A 27,038-nucleotide genomic window follows, 5' to 3' on the forward strand; every position below is an offset into this window, starting at 1 on the left:
TGAAGTTCATTCCAGCGGAAACAGCCCCTCCCAGCTTTAAAACTCACCCAGGACAGTTCCCTTCTTCATTCAGAGAAGCCCACTCTGTATTTCTTACCCCTGGGAAGATATTTTTGAAATTATATAACTTTTATTTAAATCCCTCAAGTTGGCTAACAGGGACTTTAGAGCGGGACTGCTGCAGTCAGGGAGTGGGCAGGACACACATCAGAGATAGCAAAATCCATTTTTCCCAATCTGGAGATCAGGGAGCCAAGTCCACAAGCACCAGCGGCAGAGAATGCCTGCTGCTTTATGCTCCATGAAATTGCTTTGAGAATGTGTCCAGCTTAGGGAGACTCTCTGTGCCCTAGAAATGGGCTCTTAGTCCCTGCAGTAAATCTGCAATCAGTTCTTTTGTGGTATCTAGGCTTGGGGACAGGAGGCTTCTGAGTCATGACCAGGGTGGGGCCAGAGTGTCTTCCTTCTCCAATGCCTTAAAGTTTTACAAGCTGTCAGATGAAAGAGTAGTTCTGGAGGTGGTAGATGTCTCGAGGAAACACATACATACATATGTATGTCAGAAACATACATGTGTTTGTGTCTTTCCACAGTGTCTGAGTCTATTGGATAACAAGTTTACAAGGTATGGAATTTTCATTGGCTATGATATGCCAAGTACCCCTACTTTCATATTTGGCCACAACAAACACAGGTTTATTCCAGTCTTAACGTTAGCATTAGTTCTCAGATCACATAATACATAGCACACACTGATTTTTATCTATCTTTCGCTCTATATATCACCTGTCATCTATCCATCTATCATCTATTTCATCAACTATCTACCTATTTATCATCTGTCCATCTATCTACTTGTCCCTATCTATCTATCTATCTATCTATCTATCTATCTATCTATCTATCTATCATCTATCTATCTATCTATCTATCTATCTATCTATCTATCTATATCATCTACCTATCTACCTACTTATCATGTATCCATCTATCACCTAATATATTATCTATCTATCATCTATCATCTATCTATCTGTCTGTCTGTCTGTCTGTCTGTCTGTCTGTCTGTCTGTCTATCCTCTATCTATGTTACAGGATGGTTACAAGGGGGTTAAAGAGGCCACAGCAGAGTTCAAGGAGTCTCAAAGAAGCCTGAGAGGCAGAAGCTTGTAGAGATGCAAAGGCAGTCTTTTCAGGGTCAGGATCACAAACCGATAAAAACTGGGCTTTTCTTTGCTGCCTAAGAGTTGGACCACAGCATCAGAGCTGAGTTGCAGACGCATGGTGTGGAGGAAACTGCAGGGGCAAATGGTGGGTCCAGGTCCGGATGATCGATTAGGCAGACAAGAGAATGGCAGGTCCAAACAGATAAACAGGTAGGTAGATGGATGGATGGCGATTTGAATAAGCCATGGCAGTGGCAGAGTGAATCAAGCTGAGCAGTTTTTATGAGGTGGTCAGAGACTGGTCAGTGGAAGTGTCGCCATCTTAGGTTGTTCCCCTTCTTTATGGGGTCCAAGTGAGGGTGTCATTCTCTTCCCTTAATCTTGTGTGTCTGACAATCTAGTTGGCCTGATTTTCCCGATACGATTTTAATATGCTCATGTGCTCCTACAGTTCCAATTTTCTTTGATCAATTTATAGGGTAGGGCCTCCTACTTTTCAGACTAAGTTATGTATCATTCTGTACCACGTGGGTGATGCCAGACATGTAGTGCTTGCTGTTTGCATGTCCACCAAGGTACAGAGCCATCTTCTGTTCTCAAAATGGAGTCTCTGCGGGCAAGGCAGAGCCTACGGACAAATCACTGTATTACAGTGTGGAGTTATAGGTAGGGCACACCCAGTTCTCAACAGAGGATCTTAAGAATTATTATTTGCCCAAGGGTGAGAATCTGTGGGTTGAAATAAATAGTAAGGTTTACAAGGGAAAATGTTATTTCTAGTACATTCAAGTTGGTGTATTGGGCACTTTCTCCCTGGCAAGAGTAGCTCTCTGTTATTGTTTTGTTGTTGTTATTTTGAATTATGCCATGTCTAATATCGTGCTGACTTCACTGACTTCAGTGTCCCACAACTCAATGCCACTTTTTTTTAACTTTTGCCCCCAAGTACTGACCTTCATAGTGAAGCTGATGATTAATCTCCTTACCTTTTCCTGTATCTCTTCATTTCTGCCTAGTATTATCTGCACACATGGACATGCCTGTATGCATGTGCATGTGCACACACGTTAAATAAAAACTTGGAAACTCTGTTCCTGAACCTCTATATTTCAATTATTAATTGGCCTTTACGTGATGATTTCATTATGTTTTCACCTAGGTCTTAAGCTTTCCTGTGTTGTGCAGGGATTCCCCTCTCAAATAATTTGGGTGTGCTATGGATTTCGTTGTGCTCCCCTAAAATTCATCTGCTGGGATTCTCACTCTGTGTAGCGGAACACGTGACTACTTGGAAATGGTCTCGCTATTGTTATAATCAGTTGAGGCAAGGTTGTGCTTTAGCGGGGTGAGAAAGCTCCATTTCCAAGATGATGGGATCCAAATTAAAAATGGAAACGGCCGATATAGACATCCATGCTGGGAGGAAGCTACGCAAAGATGAAGGCAGACACCAAATGGATGATTCTGTCAGCTAAAGAGCCACAGAAATTGACAACAAACCACCAGCAGGAACACAGAATCAAGCCTTTCTCATAGGCTAAAGGAGGAATCTATCCAGCTCATACCTAGGTACAACTCACAGCCTATAGAAACAGGAGACAATAGATCTCTGATGTTCATGCCACCCAATGTGGGACCCTCTTTGGAGCAGTCTTGGCAAGCTAACACAGAAATAATTCTAATTTTGAACTGTGCCCTAAAATATTATTTTAAATGTACATGAACATAAAAGTGCCTGGAAATAGCCTGTTAAAAACTTCATAAAAAATCTAACCCTTTGCACGATTTGCAATGGTCTAAGACAAGGGGCAGAATGGAGGATTTGTTATTTCATTAAAAGTAAGTTTTAAATTGGATAAAATCACTTTTGTGAATAAAAATGGATCTTTAGGCATCAGGTCCCCCCTCCAGATGAGATAATACTTATTAAGGTGAGGGAACCTCCAGCTGGCGACAGATGGGGAAGGTGACTGAGCCCCACATTGGAGCACTGGACTGAGCTCCCAAGGTCCTGATGAGGAGCAGAAGGAGCGAGAACATGAGGGAGAAAGTCAGGAACGAGAGGGGTGCGTTCACTCATGGAGACGGTGGAACAGAACTAATGGGAGATCACCAACTCCAGTTGGAATGGGACTGATGGATCATGCGACCAAACCCGTCTCTCTGAATGTGGCCAACAGCGGGGGCTGACTGAGAAGCAAAGGACAATGGCTCTGGGCTCTGATTCTTCTGCATGGACGGGCTCTGTGGGAGCCTTCTCAGCTTGGTCGATCACCTTCCTGGACCTGGGGGGAGTTGGGAGGACCTTGGTCTTAGCATAGAGTGGGGAACCCTGATGGCTCCTTGGCCTTGAGAGGGAGGGAGGGGAGGTATGGGTGGAGGGGAGGGGAGGGAAGGGGGAGAAGGAGGGGAGGGAAGGGGGAGGAGGAGGGGAGGGAGGGGGGAGGAGGAGGGAAGGAGATGGAAATTTTTAAATATAAAAAAATAAACCATGAGAAAAATAAATAAATAAATAAATAAACAGTGTAAATACTAAAAAAAAAATACTTATTAAGGTTTTTGCATCTCTTATTTATTGCTTCAGAGACTCAGAATGTGTCATAGTAGTCCAGCCCAGCACATAAAGCACTTAGCACTTGGGAAGACTTTGTTTTCAAAACGCTTTCCTCTATACAGAGCTCTGCAAGGCTTGGCTAGAATTTGATTTTGAGCAATTTTGTGAAAATCTAGCTTAGATAATTAGCTTAGACAATTACTTGCTGCAATTTGTAGGTGGTGGAGCAGAAAATCTAGGAATGCAGACAAGAAGAGATAAAAGAACCCGTAATTCCACATTACTTAATAGGGTGGTTTTAACAATTGCACTCGATGGCTGGATGAATGTCCAGTTTTAAATTGCTCCGTGGCTTCAACTCTATTTACTGAGAGAAAGAAAGGCACTGATTACTAGTAGATTCACTTTGAGCTCAGTAATTCTAATATGTCTAGTATATGAGCAGCTAACATATTAAGCAAATTTCTCAATATGTGTGTTTATACACGAGTGAAAAATGAGCAAATATATACGTATATATATACACACATATATACATATATATATACACGCACACACATATATACATATATATACACATATATACATATATATATACACATATATATACATATATACACACATATATATACATATATATGCAGACATATATATATACATATATACACACATATACACACATATATATACATATATATACACACACATACATACACATATACACATATATATACATATATATACACCCATATATACATATATATACACACACATATATATACATATATACACATATATACATATATATACACACATCTATACATATATACACACATATATATACATATATATACACATATATATATGTATATGTATATGTATATGTATATGTATATATATATATATATATATATATATAGAGAGAGAGAGAGAGAGAGTTAACATGTGACTAGGATTTAAACCACAATTGTCAACAGGATCACTTAGAGGTCACCACACACCTGTGCATAAAGCAGAGAGCAGGGCCCAAGACCAAGCCCTTAGATTTCTACAATGAGAAGACTGGAAGGCCAGAAAAAGTCCAGCCAAAGCCATAGGAGAAATCCAGAAAATACCCCGAGGCAGAAAGAGGAGAGTGTTTTAAGAGGCATGGAGTTCCCGGATGTGTAATAATTTACTGTGAGGTTGAATGCAATGCCCGGAAAGGGTGCATTGTGTTTGCTGAGGTGAGAACGGCAGAACCTTGACACTCTAAGTACCAGCAGAGCAGAGGAGGGCAGAAGCCAGGCTGAAAGAGACGTGGAATTGAGACGGTTGGTTGCTCTCTTACCAAGGACTGAAAAAATTTTCCATAGTGATATGTATGTCTGTAAGCAAGGAAGAAGGGAGGGCGAGAGAGAGGGAGGGGAAGGAGAGGAGAGTAAAAGGAGTTTCGGAGAGCCAATGACAGCAGAGCGAGAAATCTCTGAAAATCTAATGTACGACTCCGTGTCCAGGAGTGCCTCTACTTCCTGGTAAAAAGAGCCAGCTAATATTGAAGCCACTTTGCTTTGAGTCTCTGTTACAGATGAAGTAGTCTAGGGAAATCAGTGGTATGGCTGAGGCTGGAACTTAGTGCATCACTTTTTTGAAGGAATCCCCTATTTCTTTTCTTGGATACACCCATATGGAAGAGGAGAAGAGGGAGTTTCCAGTGGTCAGTCAGGGCAGAGCCAAGTAGTTTTTCCGCCTCCACTCATTGCAGTGCCAGGACAGTACATGTACAGCCTTTTCACATACCGGGGTAGAATGTGGCAATTGCAATGGCTGGTGACCACTGCAGATTCTTGATCCTTGCTCAGGGTGCCCTATCTTCTTCTGTATTATGGGCACATTAGGAATGATACATTTTACAATTGGTTTTGAAATGCCATATCCTGAGGATTCTCATGTGACTATGATTCCACGGGGATTGAAAGTAGCTTGGAGATTTGATTGTGAAGCTTGAAGTAAGTTGGTATGATTTTGTCCTGCCTCCTTTGGGGGGAGGGTGGGAGCATTTTGTAATATGCATCATATTACGTGGGAACATCTTGGGAAATGTGCATGCACACATATGCACACACACACACACACACACACACACACACACACACACACATATATATATATATATATATATATATATATATATATATATGCATACCTGTGTGTATGTTTGAATAAGAATGGATTCCATGGGCTAATATGTTTGAATACTTGATCAACAACTAAATGAACTGCTTAGAAATGATCGGGAGGTGTGGTCTTGTGTAGGAGGAGGTATGTCACTTTTAGTTTTCTAAAACCCACACCATTCACAGGGTCTCTCTCTGAATGGCTTTCTGCTTGTGGATCAGGTTATCAGCTCTCAGTTAACTATTTCAGCACCATGCCTGCCTGCTGCCATGATCCCTGACATGATTCTCATGGACTGAACTCTAGAACTGTAAACCCCAATAAACTCTCTTCTGTGAGTGGCCTCGGTCATGGCGTCTCATCCCAGTAGTAGACAAAGAAGGAAGGAAGTGTGTAGGTGTGCACGTGGGCATAAAGTTAAGATTGTGCTTCTGCCACTTTTTGGCTCCAGTCGCATAATCACCCATGATTGTGAATCATGGTGTTCATGGCTTAGAAGAAACAACCTTAGAACACCTGACTTAGGTGCAATTCATGATGGCAGCACATCTTCTTGACCATAAAGACTAATTGACTAAAGAAAATATGACTTAAGATGCCAAGGAGATGCCAAAAGATGCCTTTTTCGATTTTTCCTGGAACATGAATAGTCTTGCTACTGAGTCTATGGGTAGCATCCCTGCTGGGTAAAGACAGCTTGTTTCCACTGGGAAACAATGAGGCCAGCACAGGCCCAGCTCTATTGTAGTGATGGGAGTGGCGGGCTGCATTCCTGCCCTGCTCCCGTGGCACCCGACTAGCTTTAACCGAAATAACAACACACAAATTGTATTCTTTTAAACACTGCCTGGCCCATTAATTCCAGCCTCTTTCTCACATCTTGACTAACCCATATCTAATAATCTGTGTAGCACCACAAAGTGGTGCCTTACCAGGTAGATTCTAGCATGTGTCCATCTTGGGCTGGAGCTTCATCGCATCTGGCATCCCTCTCTGAGGAGAGGCATGGTGGTCTGTCTAACTTAGGAGAGGCGCAGCATCTGACTGAGCCATCTACCTCACTTCCTTCTTCCTGTTGTCTACTCCGCCCACCTAAAGGCTGGCCAATCAAATGGGCCAGGCAGTTTCTTTATTAGCCAATGGGAGCCCTCCATCACTCTATGATGTAGAAACAGGAAGAAAAAGGATACATTGGTTCTTGTGGGGTTTGTAATCAACACCTGACTCTCCAGTGGTATAAATCAGTTCTGCGTCTCTTGAAAAAGGGAATGGGACTGTAAGGACAGTATGAATGACAGGTGTTTCAAGAAGTTTGAGTGGACAAGAAATGGAATAATTGAAAATTGTTCATTTGTGGGAATTATTATAATTTCATATGTTGAATAGAATCTTCTAAGAAGGATAACGCAGAAGATGGAAAATAGATTTGGTTGTTTCAGAGCAAAAAACCGCAGGAGCAAAAGCTCTGTGATGGGAAGAAATGATAAAATTAAAGCCAAGTGAAAGAATGGCCTTTGGAGATAGGAAGGCTACCTTTTCTATCGGTTCATTATGGATGATTTCACAAAGAGGAAGCCTGGCTGTCATCTCACTCAACAGCAAGGCCAGAGGCAGCAAGCTCCGGAGGTAGTTACCTCAGTCAGACAAGAGTTTTCATCCAAAAGTGTGAGTACCGCTCACCCCTGCCTTGCCCCCTTCTATGTGCCAGTTGAGGACACCTGCAACATTGCAAAGCATCACACATGGGTAAGAACATCGCGGAACAGAGTCTCCAAAACTCTAGTAAAGTTCTTCTCTTTGAGCTTTGGGAATTTCTATTGTATTCTACAGCCATTTCTAAAACAGTCTCTTATACCTGAGAGTCAGGCAAACATGGCAGCTTAATTCATACATGATTCATGTGCTCGGGCTAGGCAAAGCCAAGCCCCTTTACACGTGTGTTCTGCCTGATGCTGGTTGGGTTTTGGGTCGAAGGATAAACAGTGAAAGGGCTATGAGAAGCAAAGGATTATTTTGATCCTTTGTATTTGGTCCTAGAATTTTGTAATTTGTGGTTTGCACATAGAATATGGTCTATATAGAGAATGTTCCAGAGGGTGCTAGAAAGAGTGTGTGTTCCATTTGTGCTGGGTGAAACACTGTCTTTATGTCTGCTGGTACAATGTAGCTCGAGGTCTCTTGGTTGGTCTTAGTTTTGATGACTGATTTGGAAATGAGAGCAGCATATTGAAATCATCCATTACTGGATACCAGGACCACCCTGACATCTTGCGTCCATCAGGGTCTGTTTATGAAAGTGGGCATTTGAAATTTGCTGCGTATGCGTATTGCAACTTTTATAACTTCTCAGTGAACTGTTCACCTCCTTATCATAGAGTGGTCCTTCTTAATCTCTTGTGACTCATTTTGGTTTGAGGTCTGTTTTATCAGATGTCAGGATAGCTATGCAAACTGGTTTTCAGCTGCTACTCACCCGAAGGTTGCTTTCTGTCCTTCGGCTCTCAGCCACTGAGTTTTCCTATCAGTGAGATCTGCTTCTTGGAGACAACAGAGAGTTGTATTTAGGTTTTTTTTTTTTCCATTCGCCAATCTGCTTATCTTTTCTGGTGACCTCAGGCCATTTACATTTATTATTGAGAAATGTTTGTTAATTACTGCAATGTTTGCTTGTTTCCTTGTTAGATTATTGTTTATTCCTCATTTCTTTTCTATTAATGGGGGTTTGTTGGACTTGATGGAGTCCTATCTGTCCTTCCCTTGATTTTAAGGGTGAGTGAGGAACATTTATTGAGAGGCAGAGTAACTGCACCATGCTCTCTTTGTCCACCTATTCCTCTCCTTTCCTGCATCCATGGGATTAGCACTGCCCCTTCTTCTGTACAGCATCCTTTTTTTTTTTTTTTTTTTTTGGTTTTTCGAGACAGGGTTTCTCTGTAGCTTTGGAGCCTGTCCTGGAACTAGCTCTTGTAGACCAGGCTGGTCTCGAACTCACAGAGATCCGCCTGCCTCTGCCTCCCGAGTGCTGGGATTAAAGGCGTGCACCACCACCGCCCGGCTGTACAGCATCCTTTTAAGTACCTTCTGGTTACTGCTGTGTTGGCTTGGTGGCCAGGAACTGCCTTAGTTTGTGCTTATATTGACATGACTTTGTGTTTTCTTCAATTCTAAAAGATAGCTTTGCTTGATAAAACAACCATGGTTGACTAATTTATATTCAGGGCTCAATACACACACACACACACACACACACACACACACACACACATTCAGGGCTTGAAATTATATACATGCATATATGTATGTAAATATTTATCATTCCATGCTTGCATGCTTTTAAGAGTTGTTGAAGAGAGTTCTGATGTTTTTTTGAGAAATGGTTCACTGCACTGGTTATTTTTGGTCAGCTTTACACAGGTAAGAGTCTTGTGGGAATAGGTAACCTCAATTAAAGAACTGTTTTCAGCAGACTGGTCTGTAGATAAGCCTATGAGGCATTTTTGGATTAATGATTGATGTGGGAAGACCTAGCTTACTGTGGGCAGTGTCTCCCCTGGGATGGTGGTCCTGGGTTTTATAAGAAAGAAGACTGAGCAAGCCATGGGGGGCAAGCCAGCAATCTGCTTTTCTCCATAGTCTCTTCGTTAGCTCCTGCCTGGAATTCCTACCTCTAGGTTCCTGCCTTGAGTTCCTGCCATGATTTTCTGAGTTGTTTTGGTCACAGTGTGTTTACCATGGCAAGAGAAACCCTAAGACATGCATTTAGTATTAGTTGCCAAGTCTGAGATCTTGAACACTTACTGGTACATTATCGTCAAATAATTATGTAGCCTTGCTTATTTAGTAGTTGATTCATTTTGAGTTGATTTCTGGGTAGATTGTGGTAGGGGTCCAACACTAGGTTTTTGCATGAGATTACCTAGTTGCCCTAACCATTTGTTTAAGGGATTCATCCTAATAATTCTTCTTGACATACTGGATAAAAATCTCTTAGATCGTTGGCTTTAACTCTGTTTCATCTGTTCACATGCCTGTCCTTGTTGCAGTCTGACACTATGTTCCTTATTGCAGATTTCTATAAGCCCTGAAATTGGTAGTTATGAGTCCTACAGTGTTCTTCTGTGTTCTCTATTTTTCACTGTATTCTACAGTGTTCTTCTTCTATGAGATAATTTTGAATATCTTGAGTTCCTTGGTACCCGTAAAGAATTAAACAATTGACTTGTTCATTCTGAAATAAACTTTGTAATTTTAGTAGTGGTTACATTTAATATATAAAGGGAGCTGGCACCTTAACAGTATTAAATTTTTTAATCTATGAACATTGACTGTCTTTCCATGTTTTTAGATCTTCTTTAACTTCTTTCAGTAGCATTTTGTAATTTCAATGTACCAGTCTTTCACCACCTTGGTTAAATTTATTACTAAGTAGCATTTTCAGTATGCTATTCTAAATTGATTTTTTAAAAAACTTCCTATTTCAGGTGCGTATTTCTCATTGTTTCAGTTGTATGGTTTGCCTTTTCACTAACCTTGCCAAACCACAATTTCTCTCTTAAATACTGCTGTGGTTGCTTCACACGTTTCTGCACCCCTGGTTGGTTCATTTATAATGTGCTAATCTTCTTGATGAAATGATACTTTTGTTAATTAAGGTACAATGACTTTCTTTGTTTTTAATAATAACAAGTTAAACTGATACTATGAAAAACATCTAATGACATTTATTTGGTGTGCGTGTATATGTGTGTGGCACAGTTTGCTTGAAGTCAGAGGAAAACTTGTGGAAGTCAGTTTTCTCCTTCCTATAGGTAGGCTCTGGGGTTAGAACTCATGTGCTAAGGCTTGGCAGTGGGTACTTTTATTCACTGAGATATCTCACAGACTCATAGTAGGAAGCTGTGCCTTCTCATCTGTTTTATTTGGTATTAATGTACCCACTCAGGCTCCCTTGACTATTGTCTGCAGATAGTACCTCTTCTTTCACTTTTTGCCTGTATCAAGTCAGTCTGCTGTAGGCAGCATACTGTTTGATCACATCTCTTTTTAGTTTTTTTTTTTTAATTGGGAGGTTGAATCCATTTATACTTACAGGGTTATGAGTTGTAGCATGCATAATAAAAAGCCATAGACAGAGTTTAGGTTCAGAAAAACAAAGCAGCCAAACCACTAGAGAAATATACCTTTACCAAGGTTAGGCAACTGCAGACTAAGCAGACCAAGCAGACCAAGCCTTTCTCTCCTCCCATTTTTATTCCCTCTAGTACTAGGATTAAAGGTGTGAGCCACCACCACCTGGATTTGTTTTAGCATTGATTTTGTGTAGCCCAGAGTAGGCTTGAACTCATATAGATCCATCTGCTTCTGTCTCCCACATCCTGGGATTAAAGGTGTATGCCCCCACTGCCTGATCTCTAGTGGCTTAGCTTTGCCCTTCTGATCTTTAGGCAAGCTTTATTTATTAAAATATAAATAAAGGATAACTATCATGAGTAATGAGATATGCATTTCAATTATCTTGTTGTGTTGTAGGAATCCACTTGTTTGTTTCCAGCTGCTCAATCCCAAAATAATCACACAGAAACCATATTATTTACAATACTGTTTGACCAGTAGCTTAAGCATATTTCTAGCTAACTCTTATATCTTAATTTAACCCATTTCTATTAATCTGTGTATCACCACTTGGCCATCTGGCCACATAGGAGAGCCACTTGTTTGTTTCCTGGCTTCCCAGACCCAAAATAACCACTCAGAAACTGTATTACTTAAATCACTGCTTGGCCCATTAACTCTAGATTCTTATTGGCTTAACTCTTACATCTAAATTTAACCCATTATTCTTGTCTATGTTAGCCATCTGGCTTGGTACCTTTATCAGTGAGGCATTCTCATCTTGCTTCCTCTGTGGCTGGATAACAACTGCAAATTGACCTTTCCTTTTCCCAGAATTCTCCTGTTTTCATCTCCCCACCTCTACTTCCTGCCTGGTTTCCCACCTCTACTTCCTTCCTAGCTACTGACCAATCAGAATTTTATTAAAATACAAATAACAAATCTTTACAGTGTGTTGTAGGAGGCCACTTGTTTATTTCAGGCTGCTCAGGCCCAAAATAATGCCACAGAAACCATATTATTTGCAATACTGTTTGGCCAATAGCTTAAGCGTATTTCTGGCTAACTCATGTCTTAAATTAACCCATCTCCATTAATCTGTGTATTGTCATGATGCTGTGGCTTACTGGGTAAAGTCCTGGTGTCTTTCTCCAGTCAGACTACATGGCTTCCTCTCTGACTCTGCCCTTCTTCTCCCAGCATTCAGTTTAGTTTTACCCTCCTAACTCTATTCTACCCTATTAGGCCAAGTCAGTTTCTTTATTAACCAATGGTATTCACAGCATACAGAGGGGAATCCCATGTCAACAGAGTACAGGATCATTGTCCCACAGCTCTGCTGTTTATGTATTTTATGACTTTTTTGTGCTTTATTTCTGTCTGTGTCGAAATTTTCTGGTGAACCATTTGATTCTCTTTTATAGTTTGTTATTCTCTTTTATATATTCATTTTCCTCAAAATAGGAAAATTTAGTTAGTCCACATGATAGCATCCCATAGGCCTCTAGAATTTTCATTCTCTCTCTCTCTGTCTCTCTGTCTCTCTCTCTCTCTCTCCCTATCTCTCTTTTTCTGTTCCCCTGCCAGACAATCCTAATGCCCCATTACATACAATTATCATAGAATGTAGGCCCTTCACCCATAGAATCCACATGCAGAATCCCAAAACACTATTTCATAGTATTTGTGGGGTATGGCCTTTGGGATGCAATTAAGTTCAGATAATGTCATTGGAGTGCCCATGGTGGCATTACTACTCCTATAAGGGGAGAAAGAGACAAGAAAGCTTTCCCTCTCACCATGTGAGTCTCTAGCAAAAAGATGGAAGAGGAAAAATGTCTTTACCACTGAATAAACTGGGACCTTGATCTTAGACTCCGCAACAGTGACATATAAATGTTTAAGCCACTCAGTCCACAGTACGTGCTACCACGGTCTAAAAGAATGACTGACAGAAGTTGGTGTCATGAAATAGAGAGTAGAACAGGTTGACAGCACCGTAGGTAAAAGTGCCACCAAGCCTGATGACTGTAAGTTTGTTCTCTAGAACTCACATGGTGGAGGGAGAGAAGGGAATTCTGCTGGTCTCCTTCTAAGCTCTATGTGCATACTGTGGTTGTTTGAAAACCAAATGGCCATAAAAGGGAGTGGCACTATTAGAAACTGTGACTTTGTTGGAGTAGCTGTGGAGGTGGGCTTTGAGGTCTCATATATACTCAAGCCATGTTAGTGTCTCAGACATCTTCCTGTTTCTGCAAGATATAGGGCTCTCAGCTACTTCTCCAGCATCATGTCTTCTTGCATGCTGCTATGTCCCACTATGATGATAATGGACTGAACCTCTAAACTGTAAGCAAGTCACCCCATTAAAAGTTTTCCTTTGTAAGAGTTGCCATAGTTGTCATGTCTCTTCACATCAGCAGAAACCCTACTAACTAAAACATACTCCTATACTCACATCCAGACAAGAAAAATAAATAAATGGAAGTTTTGAAATGTTTTTGATTTATTTACTTTTGCTTTGTGTATATGGGAGTTTTGTCTTTATCTATACCTGTGCACTGCATGGATGTAGTGCCCATAGAGTCCAAAAGAATGTGTGAGGTCCCCTGGAGTTATGGAGAGTTGTGAGTTGCCATGAGAGTACTTAAAATTGAACTTGGGTCATCTGGAAGTGCAGCCAGTGCTTTTAATTGCTGAGCCATTGCTCTTGGTCCTAAAACTGTTTAAAGAAAAACAATGGCATGCTGTTATAATAGGTACCTAAAACATAGAAAAGATTTGGAACTCAGTAATAGGTAGAGGCTTGGAAATCTTTACGGAAATGCTTATTGCGTGGACATTACATTGGAAGGGCGTAGATCAGGGACCAAGCACTTGCCTGATGTATACAAGGTTCAGTTAGATCCCTGTCCTGGAGGGGTTGTAGTTATTACTGGGAAATGATTACCAGGGGTAATCTGATGAGAACTGAGAAAGAAAGGCAGGGAGCCAAAGAGAAAGCCTCCATCTTCCCAGAGAAGAAACATCCTATGAACATTAGTAAGGAGTCTAACAAGGTCACAGGAAGAAAAGATGGACATGGTATTTACACTGAAGGAAAGTTGATCCTGGCTGAATGTGTTCACAGCCTGATGTGAGAAACGTAAGACATGTCAGCGATGAAGCTGGACATTTGCCTGAAAAGAGTTCCAAATATTTAAGGAGCAGATAAGAAGATAAGCAAGTTGAAAAATATAATTGCTAAGCAAATAGCAGAAAGTTCTCCGTTTATTTACATTGCAGAGAATGCCAAGGGTATTGGCACAGAGCTATCTTTTAAGGAGATAGTTATGAGTGTGAGCCGCAGACCTACTCAGCACCCTTAACAGGAACACCAAGAATTTCCGCTACAAGAGCTGGAGATGGGATGGGATGAAGGGAGGGCCTCTGGTTTCTTAGGTTCCAGAAGACAATCAGTTATGCACATGCAAATGGTTGTCCTTAGTCTCAACGAGCCAAATAAGCCATGGTGGTGGGGTCACCTGAAACCAGGGAGGTGCAAGCGAGCACGGCAGAATCCTAGGAGCAAGACTCATGTGGTAGAATTCTGAAAGTCTGGCTCCTATGCAGCATAGCCCTAGATATGAAACTTCTACTCAGCAGAATCCTGGGGGTATGACCCACACTGTACACTATAAAGGATGAAGCGCTGGCCAACAAAACTGCATCACATCAGAGGATACTTCTCAAGCCTTATAGGCGCGTAGAATCATCTTTCTTTCCTCATGTCTCCTTTGTGGAATGGGAATGCTCATCTTTTGCCTATTTGATCACTATAGTTTGGAAGCATATGAATTGTTTTGTTTCCCAGCCTGAAAATAACAGTACCTCTAGACGAACTGTCTTACTGATATGTGATTTAGAAAATAGTTTGATGAAATTTGACTTGAGACTTTGAAGTTGGAGGTTGTGTAAGCTAAGACTTTGGGGGCTGTTGAGATTAGATGTATTTGTGTGTAAGCACAACATGAATTTGAGGACAGCTCTATGTGGAAAGAAAGACTGAATGTGTCCTGAGTGTATATGTTGAAGTCCTAAACCTTGGGGGGAATAATTAGGCCTAGAGATAATCATGAAGCTAAAGTATCTAGAGTGACAAGATTTTCTTGTAGGAAATAGAAGAGACCTGGGATTCACATAGTCTCATGGTGCTCATTGTTTTAAGCATGCAGACTGTGGTAGATGTATGCCCATCCGAGTTGATAGAAAAAACTCTCTTCTGGCTTTCTGACTCTTCCATCTTCTAGCTTCTTCCACACCTTCCTAGTGAATTTTCACTAAAGCAGCTCTTGAATTTCTGTTTCGCTCCCTTTTATAATCTTTTTGCTATTTTCTGTTTACTTACACATCATTCTCCCGATTTCCCTTACAGGCACTCTTGTTTGCTTGTTTTGTTCTTACCTCTGAACACATTTTTAAAAAATATTTATTTATTATATATACAATATGCTGTCTGTGTGTATGCCTGCTGGCCAGAAGAGAGCACCAGACCTCATTACAGATGGTTGTGAGCCACCATGCGGTTGCTGGGAATTGAACTCAGGACCTTTGGAAGAGCAGGCAATGCTCTTAGCCTCTGAGCCATCTCTCCAGCCCCTCTCTGAACACATTTAAAATCATAAGATTTTTTTTTGTGGTTGTTGTTCGAAAGCCTAGGATTCATTCTCTAGGATTCCAAACAAAGATTGCTGTTACGAATGAGTTTTTTGTTTCCCCTAAAGAAAAAGGTCGTATTGTATTTCAAAGGATAGTAGTTTTATTGAGAACTGGACATGCCAACTATTGCAATGTAGAAATTCTAGCTCCAGATCCTACCTGTCACCCCTCAGAACAGGTGCTATTACCCACTGAAGACAGTTATCCATTGTGATTTTTTTCTTTGCAGCAGTTTGTAGAGACTGTATTTCTTGTCATATGTGGTCACTAAAGTCCCATTACTATTTCTGTAGTTAGCCTGTGAGGAGAGAGATTTCCTTGGATATCGATATTTTTCTTCATCAAGAACACCAGAAAGTGTTCTTCTGGACTCTTAACGATTTCAGTGACTAATTCTGGCAATTTTTGTCAACTCTATTGCTATTTGTATCAAAATTAATTCCTGGAGCCTCTCATCTGTCATCCTCTAATTTTAGTATGACTTAAATATGACTCTAAAACACATCACTATCTTATCAATATGGCGCTTTGGGTGTAGTTTATCTCTGACTTCTCAAGTGCCTGGTTCACCTGATGTTTGTAGGATGACTACAATATGTTCATTTCTGGTAGATAAGAGAACACCCCAGGCCAGCCTGCTCTACAAGAGCTAGTTCCAGGACAGGCTCCAAAGCTACAGAGAAACCCTGTCTCGAAAAACTAAAAGAGAACACCCCACATCAAAGTTCAGCCCGGTTGAAAGTTAACCTATAGTCTGTAACATTGGAATAACAGCAGCATAAACTTCTTGAGGAATTAGACTGAGATACTGGAATAAATTAAAATAACAGGCTTTGCAGACTGTCTGCTACATAGTGATTCCATAATAAATATGAACAATTATTGGCATAGTTATTCATTATTTATTCATCTGTACAACTCCCTCTTGAGTTGTAGTTATCTTTAAATTCTCTACCTTTCTAGTTAAAATGTGAAGGATTTTTTTGAAGGTAAGAATGTTTTCATTTTTAACCTCTTTCTTTTTCTCTTTCTTTCTTTCTTTCTTTCTTTCTTTTTCTCTTTTTTTTTTTTGACTTTTTGAGACAGGGTTTCTATGTAGCTTTGGAGCCTGTTATGAAACTAACTATTGTAGACCAGGCTGGCCTTGAATTCTCAGAGATCGATCTGCTTCTGCCCCCAACCCCAAACCCACCCCCAAGTGCTGGAATTAAAGGTGTGCACCACCACTGCCCGGCTATCTTCTATTTCTTACATATAATAACAAACTTATTTATGCAGCAAATGAGTAAATAAGTACTTGTTGAATAAAGGGATAAAGACTCTCTAAATAGAAAATAGGTTAGCAAGAAAAGCAATCAAGCAGTAACAAGATATTTTACAGATCAGAAAGGATATGGAAAAAAAATGCACCCAACTGAGAGAAAATAGTTCCATAAATAAAGGTTTTTCTCTGATAATGACAATAAATTAATAAATAAATAAATACAATTTAGTGAAAGAGAGATAAAACTCACCCTTCCTTCCATGACTCAGATCATTGAGGAAGGAGGGACAAAAAGAATGTTAAGGGCCAGTGGCAGTGAGGACCACAGGGAAGCTATGTTTTCTAGATACAATAAAGCAGTTACACATATGAACTCCCAGAGGTTAAGATAGCATGAACAAAATGTGCCCAAGCTCAAGCCAGATGAAATCCCACCATGTTGAGGGAGGGACATGAAATTCCATCACTACCTAAAGAGCTAGCTTCTGGGGAGGGAAAACTAGTTGTCCTTAAGGGTGTGGCCCATTGTAAGTCCAGCAAGCTCCCTTGGAAGACCACATCCCCAAAAGTATATAAGCACACCAGTTGGATTTGATGGATATTTTCAGAAATAATGAATGAGGACACAAAATTGCATGAGGCATAGAAACAGGTGTGGATCTAGGAGGCAATGGGGAAGAAATAAATATGATCAAAATCCAGTGTTAGAAATTCTCAAAGAATAATAAAAATGCTCTTAAAACTCCAATGAATGTTTACTGCAATTAGAGGAGGCAGAACAACAATGAGAATAATAATACTCAGAACTTAATATCTTGCAGATGTCCTTCTGAGTGTTGCTCTTTTATAAATGCACATAATTTTCAAACCCTGCATATTAAGTAATATTCCCCTACTGTCGGTGTAAAAGGAAATGAAGCCCAGAGAGGCTGAACAAGTTGCCCAAGTCACTTAGCAAAGCTGAGATTTTGCCCTACAGGCTTTGCCTCGGAGTCCACATGATGGGCTATTCTACTCTAGTGAGACTGAAGTGGATCCAGAAAAGCCAGACAACATTCACAAACCACCATGTGCCCAAGACTCGACTGTGCTAGTGGCCATAAAAGCATATTGGACCTCCCCAAACACTTGGAATCTCGGAGAGGTATCACCAACAGTTACTGGGGTGTGCATTTCCTCTGGTCCTGGGTATACACCTTAGGGACTCTAACACGTGGCATGGTGACTGCGTTGAGTGACAGCTAGTAGACTTCTTAAACGAGTGATTGTGTAGATAGACTGGGAGAACCAGTGCGTGGTGTAAGGTGTGCTAGTATTTCCTTTCAGATTGCCCTCCTCATACCGTGACCTGTCCCACAACACCGATTTTCAAGACAAAAATAAAAAAGAGTAACTTTTGCAGAAACATCCAGGGTAATGTGAAAGAGATTCTCTGAGGTAACCTATGCTTTGAAGATCACCAGGGAGTGGCAGTGAACACAAAATTCTCCAAACCTTCCGGCGACCCTTGGGAGCACTGCTGAGCTTCAGCCACAGCACAATGAGCTGTGTGAGAGAAATGAAGAACCAGTCGGGGCTCGCCGAGGGACTAGGGCGATCACACCCCCCTCCTTCAAGAAGGATCCGAATAGTTGAACAAACACAAGGAGATATTTTGGTTGTGCTTTTGCATAGGTTTGGGTTTAGTCAGAGTTTCACTTGAAACACTTAACTTCCACCATTCCCTTCTGCCTCCAACACTGTTACTCTTATGGTAAGTGTTAAAGTGAGTCAGAGCCCACACACTTTGTGACGTGCTGTAGACTCTCAAGAGTTAACTTTCAAGAATTATACATGACTACAAGTTGGGTTTCAGGGGCAGTTGTGCCAGCCATGGGACCTCAGAACACAGCGGAGGTGAGCGCTGAGACACCGACAGACAGAAATGTCTCCTTGCGTTGTTCCTGTGCTCTTACCTCTCTTACCCTTGTTAGAAATGATGAAGTCACCAATATTCCCTTCTTTCTCTCATTTGCCATGTGTAGAGAATGCCACAGAAGCTCTGGGCAGGAAAGTGTAGCAGACATTAGTGGGAAACAATTCCTTCCTAAATTGGCCTTTTAAAGGAAGCCTTTAAAGTACCACCGAACTCGGCGTCCTTACGAAAACGTGTCTTTAGCTTACAGCCTCCGAAGAAGCAAAACTGCAGCTGCTTGAGAAAGTTTCCCTGCTGGAAAATCGACTGCAGGCTGTGAGCCAGAGGAGCGCTGGAGGAGAGTCCTATGAAAACATGGTGCTTGAGAAAGACAAGGTACGTGAAGGAAAGGTCGTGTCTGGGGAGTGACTTAACCGCACGTGACAAGTCTGGAAGCCATTGCTGGGTTGAAGGTCCCCATGTAATGGGCTGCACCTGTCACTCGGTGGTGATGAAACAGACACTTAGAAGCTGGTTTTACGAAAAGTCTTGACTAACTAAAAGCATAGGGGGAACCTGACACTTGCCTTCTTCATTCTCTGCCTGTTTCTGGCTGGAGACATAGAGATAAGACATTGTCTAAACCTAGAGTCACCCAAGATTCCAGAAGACCAAACCCTGGGAGGAGAAGCACCTCAGCCCCAGATGAGGGCAATTGTCCGCAAGGGTGAGGCTGCATTCTAAAATGAACAAGTTAATGTAGTAGAGGACCACCATGCAGGACGGAGCCGGCTGAGGAAATGATGGACTAAGGGTCACATCTTGACCCAGTGCTTAACTGTGCAGAGTTCTTGCCTTCTAGCTTCATGTTGGTGATCTAAAAATTGGACTTGGGGTCCACTGGACCCCATATTTGTTCCTCTTCCCGATATGGCCATATTAAGTAAACTTCTCCTTTCTCTTTTTTTAACCAATATTTCTCTAAATTGTTTTATTGGAATAGGGGCCTGGGCCTAGCTTATTGGGAGCTCCAGAGCTCAAGCCTTTAGCCTAAAATCTCGAGTAACAGTAGAGATTTGCTTAGAATGTACACGGGTCTACGTTCCATCCTTAACACTGCAAAAAGAAATTAAGCTCATATTTGAGTTTATGGGGGTGAATACAACATTTACATTTGATGAAGGTAACTTCTTTTCCTGATTCACATTCCCAGATTAAAATTTTTGTTACACTTGAAGATTTTATAAAATTTTTGATAATGTATCTTTTGGGGAAATATTAACTGCATAGTCTATTTATTTTGGACATGGTGTCAACTGTACACATATTTCTTGGCTTTCAGGGTTGGAGTTGATAGAGGACTTATTTCTGTTTAGTTAACAATAGATTTTAAAATTTGACCTGTTGTCTTATTTAGGGTTACTGTTGAAATGACAAAAACACCATGACTGAAAGCAAGTTGGGGAGGAAAGGGTTTATTTGGCTTACACTTCAGCATTGCTGTTCATTATTGAAGGAAGTCAGGACAGGAGCTCAAACAGGGCAGGATCCTGGAGGCGGGAGTCAAGACAGAGGCCATGGAGGAGTATTAGCTTACTGGCTTGCTCCCCATGCCTTTCCCAACCTGCTTCTAGAACCCATAACTGCCAACCCAGAGATGACACTACCCAGAATGCTACTGGGCCTTCCTCCATCAATCATTAATTAAGAAAATGTTCGACAGGTAATTCTTAGCTGAGACATTTTCTCAGCTGAGGGTTCCTCCTTTCAAATAACTCTAGCTTGTGTCAAGTGGACACAAAACTATCCAGCACAAATACTTTTAATTTATAAAGTGATGGACACACACACACACACACACACGCTCACTAACATCAACCTCATCACCTCAAGCTATCATTTTTCCTAACCATTTCCTGGCAGTTAACATATCTTGTGCTTTGCCCTCAGGCTTTCTCATAGACAGAGAAATAATCTCTTTAGTACAGATGGCCTCAACACCTAGCTAAGACCTGGATGCTGTCAGTCAGTAGGGTGAGAGCAGGCACACATTTGCCTCTGGGATACTTGGAAGAGTTAGGCATTGCTCTCTAAACCCTTCTCTCTTTTTTAAAACTGTTTTTGTTGAGCTATATGTTTTTCTCTGCTCCCCTACCTTCCTCCCCCTCCTCTTCTACCTTCTCCCATGATCCCCATGCTCCCAATTTACTTAGGAGATCTTGTCTTTATTTTACCTCTCAGGTAGATTGGATCCATGTATATCTCTCTTAGGGTCCTCTTTGTTGTCCAGGCTCTAGAGTTATGAATTCTAGGCAGGTTTTTCTTTGCTTTATCTCTAAAAGCCACTTATGAGTGTGTACATATGATATTTGTCTTTTGGGGTCTAGCTAAACCCTTCTCTTTTCCAGTGCATTGAGAAGCTGCAGGCTGAAGTAAAAGCCTCCCAGGAGAAACTTACAGCCCACGTAAGTGTTTCCCTCCTTTTTGTGATCCCATGATTCATAGCACTGTAATCCTGAAGATGAAGAGAAATTTGTCAGAAGTCATAAATGAGGTTTATCCACTGTAAAGTTAAAAGGCAGTATTTTTTTATAAATTCTCCATAAGTTCATATTCTTGCAGATGCTTAAAATGAAAAAAAAATGTGTTTTTCTATATGGTCAGATGGTAAAACCATCTGATGGCTCATCTAAAGAGCACTGAACATAGAAAAGGATGCCAGGAAAGCCAGAGAAGAGACTGGAGTGGCCATCAGTGATGACACATAGAACTTGAATTTGAGACAAAGATCCTGAAACTTTAGTTCATGTTTCAAAGGCAAGCCGCCCATAGACGCTCTTTGCTGGGTGCTTAGGCCTCAGGTGATTGTAGAAGCCATTGATAGCAATGCTCCCAACCTCTGAACCAGTCTTGAGCAGTACATTTTATGTGTACTTGTTTGCCCCAGTCTTGTGCTGTTTGGGAAAGCAACCCTACATCAGAGTGCATGGGTGTCCAATTGCTCCCTTGATGAAGATCTCACGAATTCCTGGAGCAAATTCTGGAGCATTCATTCATTGCCCTTTAGCCCATGTCTGTGCCGAGAAGCAACGAGCACCAACAGACAGGTTACCCTTGCACTCCTGTGCCCATGCATCTGGCACCTAGTTATTCCTGAGAATATTAAGGCCCCTGACACCTTCAGCATGTCTCCAGAGCTTGTTGTACTCCTAGTCTTCTGTACGTCCATCTGGGCTGCACGGGCTAACCTTGATAAAGGATACTGGCCAGCCCTGCCAAATGGCCCTTCTCAATAGCACCAAGTTCCTCACACCAGCTCAGAATGCAAGTAGAAAAGACAGTAAGATAATGAGTTCTCGTGACCACCCACTGACTCTGTGAGGCGAGCTGACTTTGGAAAATCCTTTTAATTGTCTCATCTTTCTGTGCTGAAGAAAAAAAAAGTCTTATGTGTTAGGACAGACCTTTTAATCCTTAAACTCCATCTTTTTCTGACGTTGGGTATACTGATTTGACCCACACTGAAAATGAATGTGCCGGCATTTGTGGCGTTGTGACCCTTCTAACAGAAGGGTGGCAGACTAGCTCAACACTCTGTCGCAGATGTTCCTCCTCAGGCCTGCCCTGAGGGTGCCAGATAATGACTGTAGAGGGAGGAAGAAGGCTCCTATTAATCTGTCACCTACATCCCTGTGCAAGGAGGAAGCCAGATGCACTCCCCAGATCCCGATACTATCTTCCAAGTCTCTCCATGGTGGGCTGATTTTAAAGCTCCCTGCCACTGGTGTATTGGGGAAACCCCTGTGGTATCTACTTCTGTCTCCTAACTCCAGAGTGTCTGCCCCCACCGTGCTGCTATTGTCCTAGGCTCCTCTGAACTGGCGCTGTTCTTTTGTATAGGGTTTCTAGATTTTTCTAAAGTAAGTTGTCTGGTAGCTAGGATTCAACATCCCAGTTTGTATTCATCAAGGCTTTTCTTTAATTCCTCAAGAAAGTTTAAATGGAAACTGTTAATAATAGTATTTATTGAGTTGGTCATGTGTCTTCCTATCATGTCAGCTTCAAATTCTTATATAACCTAACAAGCCAGACATTATTTCTCAGGTTAAAAGACTTTACTTTTTATACTCCATGATTTTGCCATCACAACTGAGTGTCTTTCCAGATTCCTTTCTCTGTACTATCTCTGTCTCTGAGGTGTCAGAGGTCCTGTAAAGCGTGACTTCCAATGTCCCTTCCTCTTTCCATGCCCTAGAAGTGAATCATCCCTGAGCAGTGCTTCAACTCATAGTCCTATGCAGATGACAACCACCTCCATCTCCTTCAAGTTCCTTCTGTCTCAATCATCCTGTGATGAAAACCCCTAAATGATTTTGATGTGCATTTCTTCAAACATTATCCCTGGAGAAAACCTTCAGCAGAGGTCTACCACCTCCTCAGAAAAGAAAGAAAAAAATGTGTGTTGGGGCAGAGGGTGCAATGGGGTTTGTTTGCTTTAGAAATCAGCCATGTATAGCTAGTCTCTCGAAATGCCCATAAGGACCATTTTTACGGCACATAGCTGGGGCGATGCTGGCATCTAACATCAAATTAAAGCAGTGTTTCCTATGTGGCCTAGCATCATGCTGCTCTCTCCATATCAGCAAGACAGATTTGTCATCTTCTTTGTCTGTATTTTGAATACATCCCTCTGTTTCATTCCCCAGCCATGGTGACTAACAGTTGCTATTAGACTCTTCTAGAGACCAACTGAAAAGCAGTCTTAAAACCCTAGCCATCTCTACCTTCCTCCCTGTGTAATCAGCTGTGAGGTTCTGTGCCTAGATCCGTGTTTCCTGACTTCTACACCTGCTACTTCACTATGCTACCACTTCCCTACCCCTTCTGACCATTATACAGTTTAATTATTGTAAATGGTCCCAAATAATTAACATGAGAATTTAGATCATTCTACTGTCCCATTTGTTTTACCTGCATGGGATTTAGTCAGCTGGGAAGAGAAGGGATAAAAATCTATGTATAAATACTTTAAGTGAGGGCTACATGCATAGCTCAGAGTACGTGCTTGGAATGGTTTAAGCTCTAGGATAAGAGGGAGGAGAGAGACAGAGGAAAGGAAAAGAAAGGAAAAAGGGAAGGGAAAGGAAGGGTGACTGATTTAAATCGAGCATAGAAAGCAAAATTAAATGTAAGAGACTCTGACGGTGATAGATCTATGAGAGAAGAGAAGGGCTTAAGGAACTAAGACTGTAGTAACAGAACTTTGTAGATAGAGTGAAGGTTCTTCTGGGAGGAAAATGGAAAGATCTTGAGATTTCTGAGAACTCTGAAGATTAAGAAATAAATAACAGGGAGAGATAAGAAGAGTTTCTCTGTGTTATCAACTTCAGCCTCTTTAGGTATTTGAGGGTCCCACTAAAGACTAGACTTCCTCTTGTACTGTAGCTTCCTTAAATGTACACTTGTGTAAATTAGCCACTGTGCTGGGCAATTTAATGTCAACTTGATACAAGCTAAAGAAATCTGAGAGGAGGAAACCTTAATTGAGAAATACCTCCATAAGATCTGGTTATTGGTAAGCCTGTAGGGCATTTTCTTAATCAGTGATTGATGGGGAAGGGCCCAGTCCATTGTGGGTGATAACACCCCTGGGCTGGTGGTCCTGAGTCCTATAAGCAAACAAGTTGAGCAAGGTGTAAGGAGCAAACCAGTAAGCAGCACTCTTCCATGGCCTCTGCATCAGCTCCTGCCTCCAGGTCCCTGCCCTGTTTGAGTTCCTGTCTGACTTCCTTGGATGATGAACAGCAAAGTGGAGCCAAATAAACCCTTTCCTCTCCAAGTTTCTTTTAGTCATAGTGTTTCATTACAGCAGTAGTAACTCTAACAAAGACAACTGCCTAATGGTTTTCCGGTTTCCCAAAGACGATCCTGAATGGTGCTTGCAAACACAGCCCTTGTCCTCTCTCATCTCTTCTTTGCTCTTCTTGGTTTTTGACTGATCCTACTAATAAAATGCAACTCCCATTTCTACTTATATTTACAGTACCAAGTGGTGTTGGAGTGTCATCAATGGGGGCTTGGGCAACAAGCTGTCAGACATTGGCACATCAAAATCTATGGCACAGGGAAGGAACCACTGAGACCAAGTGTAGCCTTGTGTGAACCCCTTTTCTACTTCATCTCCATTGCGTACCTGTGACCCTCCCTGGAAGTGTGCCATACTGTTTTGTCTCTAGGAACTTTGCTTATTATTTCTTTGCACATGGAATACCTGTCTGACTATCCAGTTGGCCATGTTTTTCTCATTCTTGATCAAGACAGCTAGTTGGAGGAAGTTTTTCCTCACCGAAAAGTCATCTGTCTTTTATTGGTATTTTCATATTTCTGTGTTCTTTTCACGCCATGGCACTGTGACACCATGATGGAGTAGCTTTGTGCGGTGAGCATTTTCTCCAAACCTGGGTTCTCAGGGAGCAGAGCACAGGCCTGTCTTTGTCTCCCTAAAAACCTCTTCGCTGCCTTGTGCAGATTTGAATGAAATGGCTTAAGGCAGAGAGAGGGAAATAAGAGGAGCAGGGGTGGGAAGCAAGGCCACCCATTGCATGTATTCTTTCATGCGTACAGTGCAGCTTTAGCTACGTGTGTTTCCCTCTGTGTGAAGTGAAAACAGAAGGGGTCTACTTCCAGGAAGAGGAACACCAGTGACAGAGATAAACGGGAGTGCAGCAGGGGGAGGGAGCAGGCACAGTGACATTGTGTGAAGATGTCACTATAAGAACCATTATTTTGTATTCTCATTTAAAAACCAATAAAGCAAGGAATGGCCATAGTCAAACTAAAGTGAAGTTTACTTTGATGTTTACAGCTACAGACTTTGTGTTTCAAGATAAACAATTTGTGGAGACAATTGTATTCCTTAAAGATGCCAGTTAGGTACCGTGTTAGTTCGGTCTGAGGCTAGTCCTGTCAGGTAAAAATGTTTGCTGGTCACTTTTCCGTTGATGTGACGAAACACCATGAGCCAGGAAACTTACAGAGGTTTGTTTGAGCTTATGGTTCCAGAGGGATAAGAGTTCATGATGGCAGAGGGAGGCGTGGCAACTGGAACAGGCAGGGTGGCAGGATCAGAAGCGGAGGGCTCACACCTTCAACTTCAAGCACAAAGCAGGGAAAGCAAACTAAAAAAATGCGGGATTTTTTTAAACTCTCAGAATCTGCCCCCAGTGACGTATTTCCTCCAGTGAGGCCACATCTCCTTAACCTACCCACACAGTGCCACCATCTGGAGACCAAGAATTCAAATGCCCAGGACTACGGGGGGGGGGGGGGGAGGACGTTTATCATTCAAACCACCACAAAAGACAAAGGAGAAAAGATAATAATTGCCTGAAGTGGAAGTGGGAATTAAAACAAACAAGACAATAGCTAAGATAAATTCCTACGACAGGTGGAGAAGTACACTTAATGAGTGATCTTAATATGAACTATAACAACTTACCGTCTGGACTTATTCAGATCAGTTGGAAAGAAACCAATAGGGGAATTACATTTTTATATAACTACACTGACACCTATAAAATAGAAAACTATACAAGCCTTGATATTTCTGTTACCACTTGTAATATTTTGAAGTTTAAAATCTTACCCCCCTAACTTTACGGTTCCTCAAAGCAGCTTACATTTTAAAATGTTTTTAAAGATTACTTTTTTTCCCCCAGCGCACATGTGAGGACTCAGACTGGGCCACCCACAGAACTAAGCTGCCCTGGCCAATCTTTTCATTCTCTATTCCGTGGTTACTTAACAGCTTAGAGACCTACACAAGCTAAAACAAATCCTTGAAGTGAATGTTTACAGTCACATGAAGATAGTTGTTTAAGTTATAATGACTTGAATTAAGACTAGATATTTTAAGAGGGGGAAAAAACTCTTTATAAATGAATACCTTCCAAGTGGTTGAATCCATTTCTTGTTGAACCTTAGTATTTGGAGGTATAATGCTTTGTTCGCCTACCTGTACACTAGCTTTGGTGTCTTCTACCGCACTGTACCCAGTGGTCATCCTTTCTCTTGGTGTCTAGTTATCCATAAGGCCTACCCAGGACTCAGCATCCTGTTGATCTTCAATGGAGCCTTTCAAAGTAGAAATATGGATAATTGAGTGGTAGGCATTCAAGTATTTCTATTTTTTAT

The 27,038-nt window shown here is 41.4% G+C and overlaps 1 protein-coding gene across 1 annotated transcript in view; it reads left to right on the forward strand.

Moving 5' to 3' along the window:
- Ccdc192 (coiled-coil domain containing 192) overlaps nucleotides 1-27,038 on the forward strand; it is a 196,256-nt gene that overhangs the window by 44,394 nt on the left and 124,824 nt on the right. The window contains 2 exon segments of the mRNA XM_038331481.1: nucleotides 19,110-19,241; nucleotides 21,254-21,310. Coding sequence (XP_038187409.1) covers nucleotides 19,110-19,241; nucleotides 21,254-21,310 — 189 coding nt within the window.

This window comes from Arvicola amphibius, chromosome 5 (assembly GCF_903992535.2).
Source record: "Arvicola amphibius chromosome 5, mArvAmp1.2, whole genome shotgun sequence".
Classification (NCBI taxonomy): domain Eukaryota; kingdom Metazoa; phylum Chordata; class Mammalia; order Rodentia; family Cricetidae; genus Arvicola; species Arvicola amphibius.